Source organism: Eublepharis macularius, chromosome 6 (assembly GCF_028583425.1).
Source record: "Eublepharis macularius isolate TG4126 chromosome 6, MPM_Emac_v1.0, whole genome shotgun sequence".
In the NCBI taxonomy this organism is placed as follows: domain Eukaryota; kingdom Metazoa; phylum Chordata; class Lepidosauria; order Squamata; family Eublepharidae; genus Eublepharis; species Eublepharis macularius.
Genome location: NC_072795.1, coordinates 81,434,792 through 81,455,644, shown reverse-complemented (window position 1 = coordinate 81,455,644; position 20,853 = coordinate 81,434,792). Strand labels below are relative to the sequence as shown.

The 20,853-nt window shown below is 42.3% G+C and overlaps 1 protein-coding gene across 1 annotated transcript in view; it reads right to left on the bottom strand.

The window, feature by feature from the left end:
• Positions 1-19,377, bottom strand: part of KCNK18 (potassium two pore domain channel subfamily K member 18) — a 35,661-nt gene extending 16,284 nt beyond the window's left edge. The window contains exon 1 of the mRNA XM_054983920.1: positions 19,290-19,377. Within this exon, the coding sequence (XP_054839895.1) occupies positions 19,290-19,377 (88 nt within the window). The remainder of the gene's footprint in view (positions 1-19,289) is intronic.
• Between the last annotated feature and the right edge of the window lie 1,476 nt (positions 19,378-20,853).

The following is a 20,853-nucleotide window of genomic DNA, read 5'->3' as shown; positions in this document are numbered from 1 at the left end:
TGAATCCCTTTTTCCATAATGGATAAACAATTTATCCCATTTTTCATTATTCCACTTTCAAATATTTCTATATATCATAAACTATGCACCGTCAAGATTGTTGATGGGCACTGATTTACTTCTCACCACTTCTCAAAGGATTACACTGGTTGCACAATTCAACGCTACAAATGGCCTAGGACTAGAGCACTTCAGCACACACCAGCGATCACGATTCTGTAACTCAATATGAATGTACACAGATCAGGAGAGGAAGGGCACGAAGGGATTAGACCATGCTAGACTCTTGTGGCCCTTTCTTATATGCCCAGGGAAATGCTGATTGCCATTTTGGGGTCAGGAAGGAATTTTCTTCCCAGCCAGAATGGATGGGGATGCTGGAGGTTTTTTGCCTTCCTCTGGGCATACAGCAGGGGCTACTGAGGGAGGTGAGGTGGGTGGGCAGTGAGGGAGGGAGGTAGCTTTGAATTTCCTACACTGGGGAGGTTGGATTGTATTACCCTCGGAACCCCTTCCAGCCCTATGTTTCTCTGTTTCTCTCTCTTGCTCCCATATGAGCATGTCAGTTAAGATCTTCCCTGAAGTCCTTCCTCTGGAACCTCCACCTTCAGAGGCAAGACAGCCGGCTACCGAAGAAAGGAACTTCCTGTGCTGGAACTTCCTCCCCACAGCTGCCTGCTTCACATTTAATTTTTTTGAGTCATAGATGCCAAGTTAAGACCTTTTAGTATACTCCAGGTTTTGCTTGATTTGAGACTGTATGCTGTGTGCTGGCTTTAGTAATTTGATAGGTTTATTGCTGCTGCTTGGTTTTATGTTATTGTTTACTAGATGTTTTTAACTGTTGAGTTTATAAGAAAGCCACACTGGAAACCTTTTGTTGAAAGGCAGAGTACAAAACTGAATAAATATGGAATTCATCTCATTATCTCCATGTCTCCAGATCCCATAACGGCACAGTGGGCAAATGGTTATCATTGTGAATTGTGCTGGGGTTTCACCCTGGCATCCATGAACACAGACCAACGTTTGACAAAGTCATATAATAATTATTAACTTGATTATTATTGTTCTTATCAGTGTGCAGCATGGTGCTTACTGTGGTTATATGGCTGGATATGGCAGGAATAACCAATATAATGGCATTTCATCTATGTGGACATTGATTTTCATCCCATAATTTTGACTTCCTTGTTTGCTGTGCTCTTGAAATATTAATAGGTGGCTATTGTATCTTCCATTAGTCATTTCTAGATCAAGATAATAGCTCTTTAAGGTATTCCGGGGACCATAATCCATCACACAGTTATGCATGCTTAAATCCCATTGAAATCAGTGGAGTTTAAGTGGCTATAACTCTGTGCTGGATTATAGCCACAGAATTTATTCTTCCACACCTCTACTTGTATCCTTTTTTGAGTCATTTTAATGAACTCTGCTCAATAGTGGGAGTTTGTTTATAGTGCAGATTGACACAAGAAATACAACAATAAGATTTCTTTGAAATCTATCACAGCAAGTTACAATTCATGCTTTCCTTGACCTTTTTTAAAATCAGACATAATGTTTTACAGGATAAAGATACATTAACTAGACTTCTCTTGGAGTCTGAAAAACAATATATTGTGAAAGTGATGGCAAAAGGTTTCCCTCCTTTTTTTAAATATGAATTCATCAGATGGATCTTGAACCAAGATAGGCTTCAATAGAAGACTTGAATACTGCTAAGCTAACAATATACATGTGTATGTTTGTGTTACCATAAAGTCAGTATATTTAAATATTATTTGGGAAATTGTGCATGTAATCAATGGGAATTTTAGCTACAATCCTGCCAACGCTTATTTTAGAGTAAGTCCTATTGAACACAGCAAGTTTTTCTAGGCTGCAAGTGTGCTTAGGTTTAAAATATACATATTTGGACAATGCGCTGGTTACATTTTTATCCCACCTTTTCCCCAAGGAGTTCAGGGCAGCTTCTGCTGTCCTGGAGCTGCAGCAATGAGGGGAGATGTATCTGTTGAATTTCTGTTTGTCATGTACCTATTCAAGGCTCAAGACCTCTGTCAAGGGGTAAAAAAGATGATATGTAAAAATTTTCCTCTGCTTATGGTACGTAACATTAAAGCCCTTATCTATATTATAGGATTAGTATGTGGACGGGCACAGAAAAGAAAGCAAGCAAGCAACTGACCTGCTGTAGCTTTGTATTGTTGAGCATTAGAATAAGGTAATCTTTTTTTTAAATAGAATTTTATTATTTAAAGTTATACATAAAACATACAAACAAAAAAAGAAAGAAAAAATAAGAAAGAAAAATAGAAAAGAAAAAACCATGGCTGGCTGGATGGATAGAAATACAAACCAATTTTCTATTTCAAAAGCTCTAACAATATTACATATTATGTACTAATTCTAAAGTTACCATAAGTAACTACTTTTCCTTTCCATCCATACATTCCTCCACTAAGGTAATTCTGATCACACGAATGTAGAGCAAGAAGTCTTTTTGATCATACAGCCAATTTGGTGTAGCTTTAGAGTGTTGGACTAAGATACAGGAGGCCCAGGTTCAAGTCCTCACTCTGTAATGGATGTTTAGTGGTGACCTTGGGCCTGTCACATCCTCGTGGCCTAACCTACCTCACAGGGATGTTGTGAGGATAAAATGGAGAATGTTTAAGCCATTATGAGTCCCCGTTGAGGATGGAAAGTGGGTATAAATGAAATCAGCCCAGATTTGAAGGGCATCTTCCAGTGTCACCACAGTTTGGTTTCAAGACTTTTACTTGAGTAGCTGAACCACAAACTCTTTAAGGCTGGGCTGATGAGACGTTAGCTTCCAGGGCAAATCTTTCTTGCCTCTACTTTTCTATCTACCTGCCTCAAGACAGATCTTTGAATTCCCTACAGTACCTTAGATTAATTTAATACCTCCACAACCATTGTTCTTAGATAAATTATTGATGCATCCTATCAACGAAAGCCATTATAATAAATGTTCAGTTTGGAAACAGTGAAGCTGTAACATTCATGCCGGGGTTTTCAATAGTGTTGTCAAGGGCTAAGAGGAACTGGAGGCTGCATGCCATTACTACATTTTAACCGGGAGCTATTAAAATTTTATCTTGGAAGTGTACCCAAGTCCCCCCTGAGTAAGTACCTTGGGCATCCCTATCCTCAGCTTAGAGAAAAAGCTTCCACGCACATACAGATAGAAGCACTAGCAGCAGCACCCACAGCTCTAAATATGAACTTCAGCAGTAACATAAAAAGATCCAAAATGTCAGATGTATAAATGTGCCGATTTTTAACAAAGGCTTAAACCAAAAGAGTTCTGAAAATCCAATCCAAATGACCCACGTAAGGCTGACTATATAATTAGAAATATGTTTTATTTTAATGATGCTTTTAAATGTTTTATGGAAATGGAATTTTATTGTATTTTTGTGATCCACCCTGAGCCCACTCACAGGGAGGATGGAATAGAAATGTGAAATAAATAATATCTGCTGACATTTAATGGTAACTAAAAGAATGTCCGACTGCATAACACCATATTCCACTATTGCAAAGAAAACAGAAATAAATGGTGGTGTGATATGTACCAGCATTGCTCAAGGTCCCAGAAGAAAGAAGGAAGGCATTTGATACAGCTAAGCAGGGTATGGTCTGACTGTTAGAGAGAAGGCCTCTTGAAGACCTTGAATGCAATAAATGTAGAGGTCATACAGAATGATGATAGGATTTCAGAATTTTTGTCATCTACACTTTTAAAATGTGGGAATGCGCCATCCACAGATCTCCCAGTGTCAAGCCTGCTTTGGAATCTACAGGGACAGGCAGCAGTAGGAAGCAAGGGAGGCCAATGAAGTTGGTGGGCAGTAGGTACAAACACGAGGAAATGATACTTGACTCAATAAATAATGCAATTGTGGGATTCTCTGCCAGTGGAGGTAATGATGTCCCCAAGCACAGATGACTTTAAAAGGTGGTTAGACAGATTCATAGAGGATAGGTCCTTCAATTGCTACTTGTCATGGTGAGTAAAGGGCCCCCCATATTGAAAGGCAGTAAATCTCTGAACCCCAGTGCTGGAGGCAGCATCAGGGGAAGGCTTCAACCTCTGTGCCCTGTTTATTGGCTTCTAGGGAAACTGGTTGACCAGCATGTGAAACAGGATGCTGGACGAGATAGATCAGTGGTTTGATCCAACGGGACTGTAATTTTTTATGAAGGATGACAGAGGCAGGGGTGGCTGGAAAACAGTACGCACCAACAGACTAAGCCAAAAGTGATAGAGGCAGATCTGTGAAGGGATCACTTGCATTTAATGATAATGGCCTTGGTGTATCAGACTTTGACTGAAACTGTGGTACTCAGGATTAACCCTTCTCTCCCACCATGCTGCTCTGCTCCTGTAAATCACTTCCTCCTACCTAAATGCTCTTTGTGTGATGGAGAGGTACATCATACAGTTTCAGAAACCCAATTGTGCTGCCCATTTATTAACTTACTTAATTTATATAATTTATATTCTGCTTTTCTCCTCAAAGGGCTCCCAAAGTGGCTTACAACATTCTCCCCTTCTGCATTTTACTCTATTCGATGTGTCAATATTTTTGTAGAAATCATTTACTATGAATATCATGAAATGGAATTTGCCAGCTGAATAAAGTGATCTAAACTTTTGCTTGGGTGTTTCCTTCCTTCCTTGCTCATTTGAAGGTTTTATTTGAGCCTTCAGTGCAAGCTGGGCCTCAGGGAAATCACAAAGATCGCCTCTTTCAATGCCACTGTAAGCGTAACAAAGGAACTGCCTCTGTGTAGATTACATTTCGATGCTCACTGAGTAGTCACAGAAGACATTTGAGCCAAGGGTGGAATTCCCAAACAGACTTATGCCCATAATTTTTTAAAATTTCTCTTATATCCCAAAGCCGCTTACATTTTATCTTCACAATAATCCTGTGAGGTAAGTTATAAGTTAGGCTGAGAGTGTGTGACTAACCTATGGCCACCCAGTGAGCTTCGAACTTGGGTCTCCCAGATCCCAGTCCAATGCTCTCTCCTAAGCATAACTATCTCACTTCTGAGGAAAAAATCAGCAACTGGAAACTGTTACCTCAGCTCAGCAGGCTGGTGGAATAGTTGAGTGTTGAACAGCTTGGGAAATCTGGATTCAGATCTCCATTTATCCATGAATTTTGGGGGATGACCATTCATCTCTTCCTTTCCCTATTCCATATGGTTGCTGTATGTAAGGCTAAAAGTGTTTGTGTGTGTGGGGGGGCCCAGATTACCTCCCCTCCCCCCACCAAATTGCTGAAGTACTGAGGGTGTGAAATAATAATGGAAATGCTTTAGGATCATGTAGGGCAATCTCTGATGTGGTAAGGCAAACCTTGGAACTTAGGAATCTTGATATTTTCAAATGTGCAGGCTGTGTGTATGTGATAAAATACAAGATGGCAACACAATTATAAAACAGCAATGCCTTTGGAATGGAAGAATTAGCACTGCGGTCTTTTTGCTGGTAGATCTCTTGTTTCTAAGCTTGTGAGGCAGTAAATTCAACAGGTGAAACTGCAGCTGTCTGCATAGGAGCTCACTTAGAAAACTATCTGGCTACCCTGGGAAGAAGACTTCCTTGGTCCTGAGAGGCTTGTCCTTATTTTGCACTAGTTACACTCACATCAAGGCTCCTGGTCTGGCAACAAAAATGGAAAGGCTTTGAACACTCAAGGCTGAAAAAGAGCCTTTCCTTCTGTCTTTCCTCAAGATGATTAGAAAGCAAAGATGGTGTAGTCAAGCCCAATGAGGGGAGGGACAGCCAACACATCAGAATTGTGGTCAAAAATAGCCTTCGTTCCCCCTCAGGCTTAAGATGTCATTTTAGCCTTACAGCAAGATAGATGGTTCTAAGGAATCGTGCTAGCTAGTAGCTACTCTTCCTACTGTGTTCTGGGAATAAGGTCAGCAACTGATGTGGAAGGGGAGAGCTGCATAGTCTGCTCCTATGCCTTTAATTGCAGAGGTCAGCAAGTAAAACTTTTCAGAGCATGGAAATAAACACAATCCCCTGCAAATGTTTGCATATCAAGCAGCAAATGCACTTGATGAGGGTCCAGTAAAACTCGGGGATGGAATGAGCTCACTCTTTTGCAACTGGGTCTGTATGGCTTACGTGTTAAAGGACATGGTGAGACTTATAGAACATTTGTGGATCTGCTACACAAACCCAAAGGTTGCACCCATGCCAGGCAAAGATCTCATTTGAAAGTAACTATAAACTTCAAGTTCGTTAGTTCTGTCCATAGATACCCCCATCCCCAAGTCAGAAGTCAAAATGAAGCCTCACTCTGCTCTGGTTTCCAGCTCGTTACCTTACCATTGGATGAAACAATCTCTAGTCCATGAAATTTATGCCACAGTTAATTTGATTTTTTAATTTCATTTGTACCCCACCTTTCTCCGCGATGGGGACCAAAACCCACTTACATCATTTTCCTCTCTTCTATTTTATACTCACAGCAGCCCTCTGATGTATGTTAGGCTGACCCAAATTGCAGGATGTGGATACGAATTTGGGTCTCCCAAGTCCTAATATGACTCCAACATTCTAAAATTAATGTTAATTGCTACAGGACTCCTTTTGGTTCTGCTGCACCAGATGGCTATAACTAGGACAATACCTTTCTGGAATACCTATCTGGAATCTGCAGCTCATGGCCTCTCCTTCCCATTGTTTTGTGTTAAGGTCCGTGATAACTCCTCCTGATGCTGTCCTATGCATTCACTGGAAACTCCTCATTTTATGAAAGAGCTTCAGATCTCTGTGAATAATGTCTTAGGGAGTCTCAAGAAGTAGTGGAATCTCCTACCCATCAGATTCATGATCAGTAAGGGGTTCTTCAGTGGTTGCTTCCTAGTAGGAAAATCAGCCTTGTTTGCTGTTTTGTCCAAAGCATTTCTTTGCTGCACAAAAATACCTCCTTCGATATCATCAGATGTTTATACAAATGAAAGTGATTAGCTCAGCAGGCTATTCCATTAAAGAGCTATTTCATCCAGCTGAATGCATCATCATCATCCTTTTGTTAATATTTGAGACTAAGAAGTTCTTCTGAAGCAGATCCCCAATAAGAGGTTCCCAGGAACCATTTAAAGTCAAGTTTTCCTACTGGACATCGCTCTCTGGAAAATTATGGGCCAATCCTGATCTCATTTGGACTCAAGCAACCTCTGTCCTAAGTAAAACAAGGACAACTTATGGGGAATATTGATTAACGGTTATCAATCAAAGTATGATTCAGCATTTTTTTCACTAATTGATAGTTTTCTTCTGATCTATTATGCACAGAAATGATGATGGCCAAAAAATAATATAAGGATTTTTATCAGGGTTGAATTATTGATTATGCTAAGTACTCGGCAGAACAAGGCAGCAGTCCCTGATGTACTGTAATTACCTTGAGTTGTGTAATGTGAAAAATGGCATCACTAATTCTACCTACACAGGATTCTTTTAACATTTCTTAGAATCATACCATCCATCTCTCCTTAAAAACAGAGGAACAGTATAGCCATGTTCCCTGAGGGATAACAATTTGCCAACAGAGCTATTCCCCGAAGATTTTTTTTCACATTGTCCTGCCAAGTTACTCCATCAGTACGAAAAAAGGATGTTCTTATCAATCAACCTTCAGTTACAAGAGCTAATTAAAAATGGCCACAAGAGGGCACTCAAGGAACACGATTTCTTAAAGCAAAGGTGTATGGGAACTAAAAGGTCTCTGCACAAAAGTCATTGGCTGTGTCAAGAACTGAACGTGTCCATCTACACTACTCCTTTGTAAGCCTGGATGGGCCCATGTGGCAAGCTATCCCTACTCTACCCTGATTGATATAACTTACAGCTGATTGTTTTAAAACTGCCTTATATTGTATCAGACAACTTGTCCCTGAGCTCACCATTCTCTGCTTTACAGCTCATTGTAGAAAAAGAGACTTTTCCTAATGTGATGTTTCTTAAGATCCTTTAGCTGGAGATACTAGGGACAAATGCTCAGCTCAGACTGTGAACTTGATCTTCTGAGCCAAGTCCCCTTTGATTTGGCCGGAATTTCCTGCCGCTTGAGCTCACACCAGGAGTCTTGCCATTTCATTGTTTGCAACTCTTTCAACTAAGGAGATCCATTTGTGTGCTGAGGGGCTGCCTAAAAGCATTTGTGTCTAAGGCCTGAGATAATGGCTGGGACCATAAATCAACCAGGCCAGAGATGGAACAGCGAGCCAATCCAGTTGGCAAATGTTCTCCAGAACATACAGGTGCCATTAGGCAGTAAAGGCAATTTTTCCATGCCAGATTTCCCCCTTAATGAGATTACTGTGCCCCTATAATCTGTACCTTGAATGAATACTCAACCTTCTCCTGGAAGTTGGAACCAATGACAAGGAGTATATATACAAAACCTGTAGTTCTGATATCTATAGGATACAAGGACAGTATTCTTGCAGACTGCAGTGACTCACCAACTCTGCCCTTCTCCCACCGTTAAACTTCCAGGACTATGTCCCTCATCAGCTCGTTCAGAAAACAATCCAAGTTAACAGGCTTTTTTTATTACTGATGACCTGATGTTTAACCATACTAAATGGGTGACATGTGTTCCCAAAGCTGGAGGTACTGGACAGTGGCATAGGAGACTAATGTCTTGCCTGCCACGAAGTTTGCCAGACTTCATTCCTCCCCTCCTCTCTCTCTCTCTCTCTCAGACACACACACACAGATAGCCTTCTCTCATCCAAGCCCTTGTCTTCCTGGTCCAAGTCAGGCAGTCTGAACCACATCCACAATGTAGCTCTAGATGTGTATCCACACACTCAGTCTAGTCTACCTCACAGAGTTGTTGTGAGAATAAAATGGAGGGGTGGAGAGCGATGTAAGCCATTTGCAGTTCCCATTGAGCAGAAAGGCAGGGTATAAATGAAGTAGATGAATAAATAAATAAAATTCTAACACGCTGCAATGATCATCACTAACCACTGGCTAGGATGCATCTTTTCTTGGTAAATTAGGGTGTACAATCCTGTCTGGGTCCATGGATCACAAACTACTCTGGTACATCATTCCTAAGGACACACACACACACTCTGACTGTTGCGAGAACTCTGTCTGAAGAATTCAGCTGCTGCATCGGAGTATACTGAGTCTGCTTGATAAGGTTAGGATATCAGACTAGTGTTACGTACAAAATTTGCACCTTTGTGGGTCATTTTCCCTTTTCTGACCAACCACAATAAAAGTTAAAATAAAATCCAGGAGTCCTTCTTGAAATGAAGCAAAACAGATGGTTTTTATTTACCCAGTGGATGAGCCCTTTTTCTTACACAGACGTAGACGGTCTCCTTGTGTGTAAAGGCTCAACCCCTTACAATAGAGGCATCAAACAATTAATACTTTCAGATAATCATAACAATATTACAATATTCTAATATCTGTTATCTTATTGGCTCGTAAAGTATCTAGGGTTATCGTCGAAGGCTTTCACGGCCGGAGAACAATGGTTGTTGTGGGTTTTCCGGGCTGTATTGCCGTGGTCTTGGCATTGTAGTTCCTGACGTTTCGCCAGCAGCTGTGGCTGGCATCTTCAGAGGTGTAGCACCAAAAGACAGAGATCTCTCAGTGTCACAGTGTCTCAGTGACACTGAGAGATCTCTGTCTTTTGGTGCTACACCTCTGAAGATGCCAGCCACAGCTGCTGGCGAAACATCAGGAACTACAATGCCAAGACCACGGCAACACAGCCCAGAAAACCCACAACAACTATCTAGGGTTAGTTCTGATTTGAAGATGCAATTCTGGGTTGGCGCTTCTACTTGGGAGAATTCCAAATCCTGCAATCCCCTTATCTTGTCCTCAGTTTAGAAGGACATCCTCTAACCTCTCACCTACTTTTTTCTGGGCATAATAGCGCCAATGCGTCTCAATCTGGCAACCTTGGTACCCTGTGATAACTGAAGTCTGTTGGTAAGAAGGGATGTTTTCTTTTTTTCTCTCTCTGTGCCCTTTCCTCCAGTTCCTTCTCGGCCTTGAGGAAAATAGGCCACAGGAAGCCAAAACCAGCTTGCTGCATCAAATCAGTTTTCTACAAAAGGCTCTCTGGAACTGGTTCCTTTTGGAATCTTATAGAATAATATAACATATGCATAATACTTCATAAGTGCAGCTCTACAAGCAGTATATTATTAGTTCTCAGTTCTTGCAGTTTCAGCATACTTCTCTTGATCTTGTTTCAAGTGTCATATTCTTACAGGTTGCATTACAAGTACTACATTTGCTCCTGAGCATAGGAAAAAAGTGCAAGGCATATAAGTGATATATAAAATCCTTTTCTTCAAATCTATATCCATCACTAGGATGTTGCCCCAGTCACACACTCTCATCTTAACTTACCTCACAAGGTTGTTGTGAGAATGAAATAGAGGGCAGGAGAATAATATAAGGGTCATTTTCACACTGCTTACCGGCCATGGAACATCACACCAACATCCCGAAACGACAGCGTCTTCCTGGCACAATTTTGCGCAAGTTCTCGTACAAAACCATGCCCAGAAGACACCATCATTCCGGGAGCTTGGCGCAATGTTCCGTGGCCAGTAAGCAGTGTGAAAATGGCCAACATGTTTTGGGACCCCATGGGAAAATGGTGGCAAATGAATGAATAAATGTAAGGCCCCCAGGCCATAAAGGGTTTTAAAGATAATAACTAGAACTTTGAATGGTGTCTGTAAGCAAAGAGACAACCAGTGCAGCTGAGAAATCACCAGTGTTGTATGTTATCAAGCAGCTGAACCCAGACAGGAGTCCTACTGCAACACTCCGCACCAGCTGAAGCTTTCGTGATTGCTGGTAACTCTGTCTTCACCACTTTACAGTAGTTCAGCCTGAATTTACTTAAATAAACTTGTCCAAATATCATAAAGTTACTTTGCTTGACACCCTCATTTGAATGCAAGGCAAGTTCTTGACTGGATTATTTTGCTGGTTGTTGTTAAAGTTCATCCGGAACTGTTTTCTGCCTGTGCAGTGGTACAAGGCCAAGCGATTGCAGCTTGCCACCACTTCTACCGGTCTAAGAACTAAAATTGCCACTTCAGGAACCACAGCCACAATTCAAAATCCTCACACTCATTTCTTTCTTTTAACTGTGTACTTTCTGAACTGAAAGCAGTGACAGATGTGTGGGAAGAATATTATGGAAAGGCACTGTAATAGTGGGAAAGCAGAAGAATCATGTAAAAGTACATAACCAGAATTAACTTGAGTACATCCAAACTGCTCACTGAATAATTAGCCCACTGCTGCAACTGGGGAGCAGGACATGAGCAAAACCAGTGAGTGCTTGAGCATGCTTAGGGAAGGTGTACACGTGGAGAGGTTGGGATTAGGGCCCACTAGCCCCACCCCTTTATCCTGCAGAGCTTCTATGCACTGAAGATCCTATCCACATATGTGTCGCTACTTCCCAAATATATAGTGTCTGCAAGTGTGATCTGTACACTTTAAAAATTGAGATAATCACATTTCAGAACCTGGATACATTGGGAAGTTCACATGTAAGTCCCTATGAAGACACAGCCACTATTGTGCAGAAATCAGTCATGGCAAAGGGACTGGCCCCTCAAGCATGGCTTGACCACTCCCATACACCCTTGTGACTCTCTGCACAGCATTCAGGGTTCCTCCTTACTACACCATGCTTCCAACTGAATGTTATATATGTGTGTGTGTGTGTGTGTGTACACACTCACCACACACTCACATACTGTCCATTTTTAACATTGAAAAAAATCACAATAATCTGTGTTGTAATGCAGTTATCATTCTCCGGCATAATTAGTAAGAAAGAATCCATAGGAGACTACAATTTAATAATTAAATAATAGTAACAAAATATTGATCATTATTCAAAGTCTTGTTGTAGTGATTAATAAATTAAAATAGGTGCAAGTGTCTATTATTAAATCCAGAGCCAGCTAAGTAAAGGCAGGTCTTCCCAATTGTGCCGTTTCATCACTACCATTTGTTGCTTTCAGAACATCATTACCACTCATTGCTTAAGTGACTATTGTAAGTAAATTATTAGACAGAACCTAGCATGAGTTGTCTCAGGAAGGGGCTATACATATTTAGCAGGAAATAAGATTGTTCCCCAAAGTCTAAGAAACAGGTTTCTTTTTCCTCCTTCACTAGACCAACCACTTCTGCAGATTCCATCCGGGCTAGAGGTTCCTCCAATTAGTCCCTTCGTTTATGGTATTAAAGCTAGATTATTGCTGATCTCATTGTTCTTATTTGTATCACATTTGTCTCAGTTGGACAGGCATTGTGTAGAGCAAGTTGGAGTCCAATCTAGGAAGCAGAATGTTCAGAAGTGCTGGGAAAAAGGCTCCAATTTTTCAAGCAGCATGCAGATCACTCCTCCACTCATATTATTAAATTCTAATTATAGCCTGTTGATCCCTGAGACGGTGGTTGTTGGTAAATCTATATATACAGTTTTCCAAAGCCTGTGTGTTTTATTTCTTAACCTGTTGATGCTTAGTTAAAAAAAGAACATTGTGTTTATGTTTAAAGGCAGCATTTTGAGACATATTGAATCAGTGGGAGCAATCTGGTAGTGGAAAATACAGAGCATCACAGGCTTACACAACAGGTGCTCCAGCAGCAACTGGGGTAAGAAATGCCTCTTCTGCCTGCTTCCTCTTGGATGTTTACTTAGAGCAGAGGCTGGTGTAAGGTGGGAAAGGAGCCTGCCCTGGTAGAAAAGGAGGCCCAGACTTTTCTGCATTCACTTCCTCCTCCCTTTACTTTGAGTCTGATTGGATACAGGTTATAACTGGGGCCAAATAGAACCACATTGTGGGCCTAAAGCTCAGGGTGCCAGCCAGCCATCTGTGATTCTGTTGGGTGTTTGTTTTGTGAGGATCTGTGTAGCAGGATCCTACAAATAAAACCTCGCAATTGGAGGGGTGGTGTTGAGTCTGGAACAAAACCTGAGCCATAAGATTCAATGGTCAATGGTTAAGCCATTCATGAATCTGGATTGCTGAACTGTAAGCAAGTTTGCGCTCAGAGAAGAGAGCAGCAGAAGTAATTTGCTGTGTGCGCCTGTTTTGACACAAGAGGGCGCCTAGTCTCATTTCTACCTGTGAATAGATGGAAATTCTGGTGCTCAAGTACCCTCTGAATGCAGCATAGATATATTAAAAACTTCTTCAAAGTGGTTGCATCCGTTATTATGGGTAGATACCGTAATCATGGCATGGTAGAGGGATTTGTTTCGGCAAGGCAGAGGCAATCTGGTTTCTAATGGCAGTTGTAGGCTGAAATAGGAGGGGAAACCAAAGGGGATTCCCATTTATTTCCTATGAAAAGCTCAAGTGAACAAAGGATCTACAGAAATTAATAGATAGGACTTGACTATTCTTGCTCCACATTCCCCACTAAAATGCTGTAGACCTTTATAAACAAATATGCCAGATTAACTGAACAACTAAGGTGACAGCATTTCACACTGTTACCATTTATATTCTCTGTGAAATACAGAAGGAACTATAGAACGTATCATAAATAAAAATCAGGTTAGGTACCTTCAATGACAAAGATGGTCTATTAAGGGAAGGGGAATCTGCTACAGCTGCTGGGCAATGATTCTCCCTTTCCCATCCTGACTTACAGTGAAATCCTAAACAGAGTCACTCCAGTCTAAACCCATTGAAATCAGTTGAAACCAATGGGCTTAGACGGGAGTAATTCTGCTTAAGATTTCACTGTTAATGACTTTTCTGCTCTACATATATGAAGCTGCTTTACACGGAGTCAAATTATTGTCCATCAGGTTCACTTTGACTAGGGCAGGGCTGTGGCTGCCTGGCAGAGACTTCTGAGCTCCTTTAACTGGAGATGTCAGGGAGCTGGGATGTTTTGCATGCAAACCATGCACTCTACCACGGAGCCACAACTCCTACCAAAAGAACACTTCAGTTCTCATAGTACATATAAAACCATTTCGTTCATTGTGTTTATATTGTACTAGCTTGATACCGTGCTTTGCTATGGTATTTAACTACTTTAAATCCCATTATAATACTTATGGGTATGTAACTTTTTTTGGTTTGTGGGGGCTTTTTGAGTTGGTTTTATAGTATAATAGCATAGTACCTGCGCTTCACAAAAGTGTTTGAATAAAATGGAGCATGTTGATGCCTAAAACTAATGAAGTGAATTTCGAAATGTAACATTTTTCAAAGAATCAAAAAGAGTCCAGTAGCACCTTTAAGACTAACCAATTTTATTTTATTGTAGCATAAGCTTTCGAGAATCAAGTTCTCTTCATCAGATGCCTGATCCGAACTGGTCACGGCTAACTCCTCTGGATCTATGACCATGGATTTTTCGAAGAGAATTTTAAAAGGAAAAGAGTGTAGTGCAATAAATAAAGTGAAAAATACATACAACCTTTTTTTTTCTGCTGAAGGACCTCTTTGTTGACCTCATTGGTGGTTTCCCCCCACGTTGGAGCCCCTACTTTGAGGAGAAGCTTGTGGGCTTGGAAGCCAGGAGGGTTGAGCACGTTCAGGAACTTCACAGGGGAGTGGACCACATCATTCATTTGCACCACTTAGTCCACAGATCTGTACTCCATTTCTGCCCCTTCGAGGAGTTAAGTTGTGTTTCATTAATGATGGCAGCCTTGTCTTTCTTGGGGGTCAGAGTGGCACACTTGCACAGCCCGTCCATGGACTTCTTCATGATAGTGATGATATCAGAGTATATCGTGGCTGTTCGGTCTGCTAGGGTCGTCACTACTGTCCCCAGACCTGCAGGGACGGTCACCTTTCCCTTGGACTCAGGACTTGCTGGTACTTGCCCAATGCTGCTCAGTGCACCACAGGAGTACGATGTGCACATTTCTTTGCTGCGTCTCTAAGTTGCTTCCTCCTTTTAGCATTGGTATATCTTGCACAACGTCTGCCAGGAGGCTTCTTGGGGGCAGTAAGAGATGATGGCTGCAAGAGGTGTGCACTTGGACTGAGGGAGGGGTGGTGTGGTGGGCACTTCAGCAGGTTCATGTGAGAGGTTTGCATTGAAATGGCCCCTAGAAAGGTTGTATACCATCTCCCCATGAACATTTAAAAACTCAGCTGCCATACTGACTTTTATATAAAATCCCTATTCAGGAGTCTTGTACTGTCTTTCTTCAACTGTCTGCAGTTCCTTTGACCTGATTTTTACCTCAGAACACAGAGTTCTGCAGCTGACCCATCAGGGAGGGGGAGGGTGCAAGCAGGCAGGAGCCTGGCAGCCACAAAAGGAAAGCCAGGCCCCACAGGGAGATTGGCAACCCTAAAGGGGAAGGCTAGAAGGTGTATTTTTTCCTCAGGACACAGTCCATGATTCCCAATAGCAACTGTATACTCCTTAGAATGTTGGGGAGATGGCCAATCAAGGCCACATATGCAAATGACCTCAGGGCAGAGTGGCTGAGTTGGCAGTTGGCGGGGGAGGGGGAGGGGATGAGCATCCTGCCAGCCACACAGGGAAGCTGTTTCCCTATGGGAAAACACATCTCACCCCTTTTTACCCCTTAGGGGGTGAATGTATTAAAATCCCTTCTAAGTAAGCTTACTTTGCTTTCCAGAATTTGCACTGGTTTGGAGGAAATGAAAGCGGAGTAGGGGTATGCACTAAAAAAAAAATCTTGGTATTTTTTCAAATTTGAGTATCTGGAATATCATACATATTTGAAATCTCCATTAAGATCCCAAAATACCAGTCTACTATTCAGTTTGGGGTTTTATTTGGAATTCTAAATATATTTGGCTCCATTATGCTCTATGGGTGATTTTTTTCTAGGGGCCTACGGGGTCTGTTTTTCAAGCAAATGACACCAAAATTACTGGAAACCTAGTCCCGATTGGGACAAAAGACCCCCCAAGTCGATTGGATCAAGGTTCCAATTTTATGCACCCCTGAAAAGGTGCCCCTAGCCATTCTCCATTATTTCCTAGGGGGGTACATTATCCAAAGCTTTCTTCAGATTGAAGACAGAAGCCTAAAAAAGAGCCTTAGCCAAACACACAAGAGCAACCACACTGGCCAAGCCTCCCAGTGCAAACAGAACCAACAAAGCCCAACAGAACCAACATCAAAGTAGAGAATCCCAGCAGAACCAATATCAATCCAGAGAATCCCAGCAAGGGTACTGAAGCAAGGGACATTGTTACAAGGCCAGCAGAACAAGTGTCACTCATAGATGCCAAGCAAAATCCAGGCCCAATGCAAGCCCAACAGAGCCAACATCAAACCAGAGAATCCCAACATCCACACTGATAAGCAAGTAATACCAATACAGCCAGACCTGGCAATGGCACATGACAAGCAAACAACACTGTTACAGACAGACACACAGTAACACAGTTTCCCTTTTTTCTCCTCCTGTAGCCTGAGAAACGTGCCGGGGTGGGGGAGACACAAGGTGCTGCAATTTTTAAAATGTTATTCCTGGATATTCATGAATATATCTGGATAATTCAGTAATGTAACTGCCAGTTTATCCCAATATCCTCAAATAAAACAGATATATCTGGATATACCCAAATAATACCAAATAGGTATTTTTCAAGTATATTTTTAAACCGGATATACCAAATTGCTCATTCCTAAAGTGCAGCCTATGAGATGAACTGGGTGACCATTGGCAAAGTTTCTCCATCTTAGCTCCTCCTTGTTGCAATAGAAGGACACACAACTGGCTCACCTTATAGAACAATTGTAATAAAGTATTTTGGTCATGTGAAATGTGCAATTGCCTGTTGTTTAGAGTTCACCACTGTTAGGTATTTTCTCACACAAGTTCAAAATCCTAAATGTACTTCTTTGGAAGTAAGTTCCATCAGCTTTGGACTGTAAAGCCTCAATCCAACATGGAGCAATGAGCTGGATTTCAATGGATCTGCATTTGGATGGTGCCTAAATATCCTTTATCAGAGAGAAAGGAGGAAAAGAGTATTATGCAGGACAAAATACTAATGAAATATGACTTTTTCCCATGTAGGCAGTAGCCAAGAAAGGGAGAGAAACTTGGAAGGTTTGTAAAGGGCTTTGATCAGTGCAGGTTTGGTGTATCCAGTATGTTAGGCTGTTCCCATGTAGGGGATGACTTTCCTCAGTCTTTAATCAAGAAACTTTACCTCAATATGAAAGAAGATGCATTTCCTCTCAGTTCTGGCAAACTGAAGCCAAATATATTTAGGATGTTTGATTCCCATAATCCTGATGTTCTTCAGTTCAGGAGTCTTTGGGTGCTTCTGCTGCTTCTTGGTCCATTTAAACCAGATGAACTTTGGGGTGCACACATTATGGGTCTTGGAGGGGGGCTATGTGACAGAAGCAGTGCGCATATATGGAAGGGTGCCATTTCTCACTCGGCTTGGCATGCATGCCATGCACCAAGGCAATCTAAGAGAGTGGAAGAACTGTGTCTGCGTCCTCTGTCCCCATCCCTGTGCAATACTTGAACAAGTCATGCAAGCACTGAGTAGAAAAAGGGAGAAATAGGACTCTGTGGTAAGGGTTCATCCACGTAAACGTATCGCATTTAGGCAGGGATTGTACCCCATATGTAAAAGTATGCAAGTTTCCCTACATTATAGAGCTCTGCAGCAAGAAAGCTAAAGAACAATATGAAAACAACTTATGTTGTAAACATCATCATACCTCACTTTTTTTACAGTCACATGCCTCATATCCCACAAATATATCTACCTTGATTTTACATGAGGACAATACATTTCATATATGAGCTTCTATAGCAGAGCAAATCCTCTTCAAAGTTTACCAATTGTATACATGCCACTATTTGCAGAACATGGACGCCCCACCCCGAACATATGGAATGAATCATCCTTGGAACTTTGACTGAGCCCCTTAACCTCGGATGTCAATCTCTTTGCTGTTTCAGGAGCTCTCAAGGCAACCAACCTGCTTGTAGCAGGAGTAAGGAAATGTTGCCCCGTTCCGTGGTGAAGACTGAAGAAAGGAGTTTTCTCAGAGTTGGTCATAATTTTACAGGCAGATGGGAATTCCACATGGTCATTCCATTATCCTGGAGCGATTTCCACCCCTTCCACTCTTCCTTTATATAAACATACTCTGTTAGGCTGCACAAAGTGCAGAATTACATGATCCCTGCCCAGCAGTATGCTGCTCTCCTGTACTCTATCATTCAAATAAAAGGAAAGAAGAATAGGAAATGTCCTACAATTTCCTGTTTTTTGAAGCTTACCGAGTCTCTTCATAAAGCTTTGTACAAACTATGATTCATGAATATACAGTATACCTCTTAAGTTCAACATTTATATAAAGCAGAAATCCAAACAGACAACACTTTGCAAAGCTTACAAAACGTGTTCCCTTTGTTAATTCATGCTTTCTAACTTGGAGTTTCCAGGATTTGATCTGAATGATGCAAACATTGTATAAACCCGGCACATAACTAACCCGTTTCACCACAACTCGAAAAGATGTTTGCTGAGTACTGAACCAGACCAAGTTAAATGTGCTGGGAAGGAAAAGTTGGAGGGAAAAGATCATCATCTCCACCCACAATGACATTTTAAATGAGTATGAATATGTGGCATGCATGGAGTTGGATCCAAACTAACAGTGCAATTCTAAGCAGAGTTACTCCAGTCTAAGCCCCTTGAAATCAACGAGCTTAGACTGGAGTAGCTCTGCTTAGGATAGCACTGTAATTTTCCCCGGAGGAGAACGGAACTGTCCTGCCCGCCCCCTCCCACGGCAGCACACTCATCTCCATGCAATGCTGCTCCTGGAGACTCTGAGGATGGGGGACCCTGAGGGACAACAGGAGGGGGCCTGCAGCAGGAAGGAGGAAACAGGGGAAATGGCCCCTTTAGTCTGGAGCCAAACAATAAGCTGCGCCTCTCTTCTTGTATGCTGTAACCGTTCTTTTATTTAGTTAGCTGGTCTAATGGGCTGAGCAATCCTATGGTCCCACAACACTAATGGCTACGGCACAACGGTGTGCTACACCCCATATCGTTGGAATCTGCCAGGGCAAGGGAACTTGCAGCAATGATTTTGCTCCAAAATACACATGTAGGAATTGATGGTTACAACTTGTGGTATACCTATAAACGCTCGATGGCTAAACAATTTCGGTTTACAGCAGGAAAGGAATGGCTCTTCAGCTTACCGATGGTAGCCCGGAACCAGCGGAGCCAAGCGGCCCCTGCAGCACAGGAAGCCAGTGCCCCTGGTGAGGACAACAGGGACAGCCGCATCGCGGCCAGGGCCTGAGCTGAATGGGCCCCGGGCTCAGCGGGCTCCTTTTCGTCATCCTGTTCCACCCCAGACATGCAACCCTGAGGCGATGTTTTAACCCAGATTGGATCCAGTGCCTCTGAACCACCCTAGCCTTGCTCTGAAAGGGACCCACGCCGACTGATAACTGTGTAAACTTGGGCAAACATCTAGTGTGTGTTTCTGCCCACAGTCATTATGAAGTCCACCCACTATCTGACCCGTATGCCTAAACACCCTGAGCGCCGCCGCCTACGGAACACTGCGAGGCGCCTTGGAAGCTCTGCTCTCACGCGCTCCTCGTGCCCTGGGTGAACCGTCTTCGCGTAGATTAGAAAGCAGAAGGGCAATTCTAAATCTAAACGCACATCCTAGCAAGCATAGGTTTTGACGTTGCTTACAGCTAGGGTTACAATGCTTAGTGGTGAATCACTTAGACCAATGGGTTTTTAATGTTTTGATTGACTATGCCTCTAGCCAATTGAGTCACAGTTTTTATTTTTTAATTTAGTTAAAGTAATTACAAAGTGATATGGAAGTTTCAGCTCTTGATTCACTGCTCACAGAGTGCCGATACTTTTTAAAAAGGGGTTATTTTTTAAAAAATTATTTACAGGCTGCGAGTGAGAGCGGGTGCCCATGTGCCCGCAAGGGAACGGAAACCGAGACCACAGGATTCCCCATTGCCTGTCTCTCTGTAGTGCCTCATGGGCACCTGCTGCCTGGTTGTGGTAGAGGAAGGCCGGTGGAGGAGGCAGGCTGGCTGGCTGGCTGGCTGGTTGCTGCTGCTGAGAAGCTCTCCATTAAGACCTGGCCTATCTGAGTCATGCCGCAGAGCGCTGGGCGGCATTCAGGAGGGCAGACAGAAGAAAACAGGGGGAGCTTCCTTTGTTCCGGGGCAGGGAGACAACAAGGGGATACTTTCTTTGGGCCATACATTCATGGATTTGGAGGAAATCAGTTCGGATGGAGATTTGAATGTTTTAGGGACGATGCACTGGAGGTGAATTGGTTTAATGTTTGTAGTGTAGATCTCACCTCTGCATCATGTACAGAACGCTTCCCCTGTTAAATTGCTGCAGCTCTTACCCCGGTTAAAGACACAGAATTCTTCTGGGGGTGGTTGCAAACATACCAATATCTTACATAGCAGCTGCACCGACTGTGCACGTACCGTAGGTCCTCAGAAAGATCACAGGAAAGGGGGATTAGGCAGCGTGTTCAGAAAATGCCGGGGAGAGGTACTTGAGAAGGTGGTTAGGAACCTTGGCAACATCATAACAAAAACGCAACCACAAATGTAGGGACTACATCACAGGAAATGAACCAGAACTGTGGTCTGCATTAAAAGGGGGGGGGGTGCCCGTGTTCATTATACAACAGTCTTGTTAATGTATTTTTAAAGACACGCTGAAAAACAAGTAATGAGTTAGTTTTTAAAAAAAATCTCTAAACTC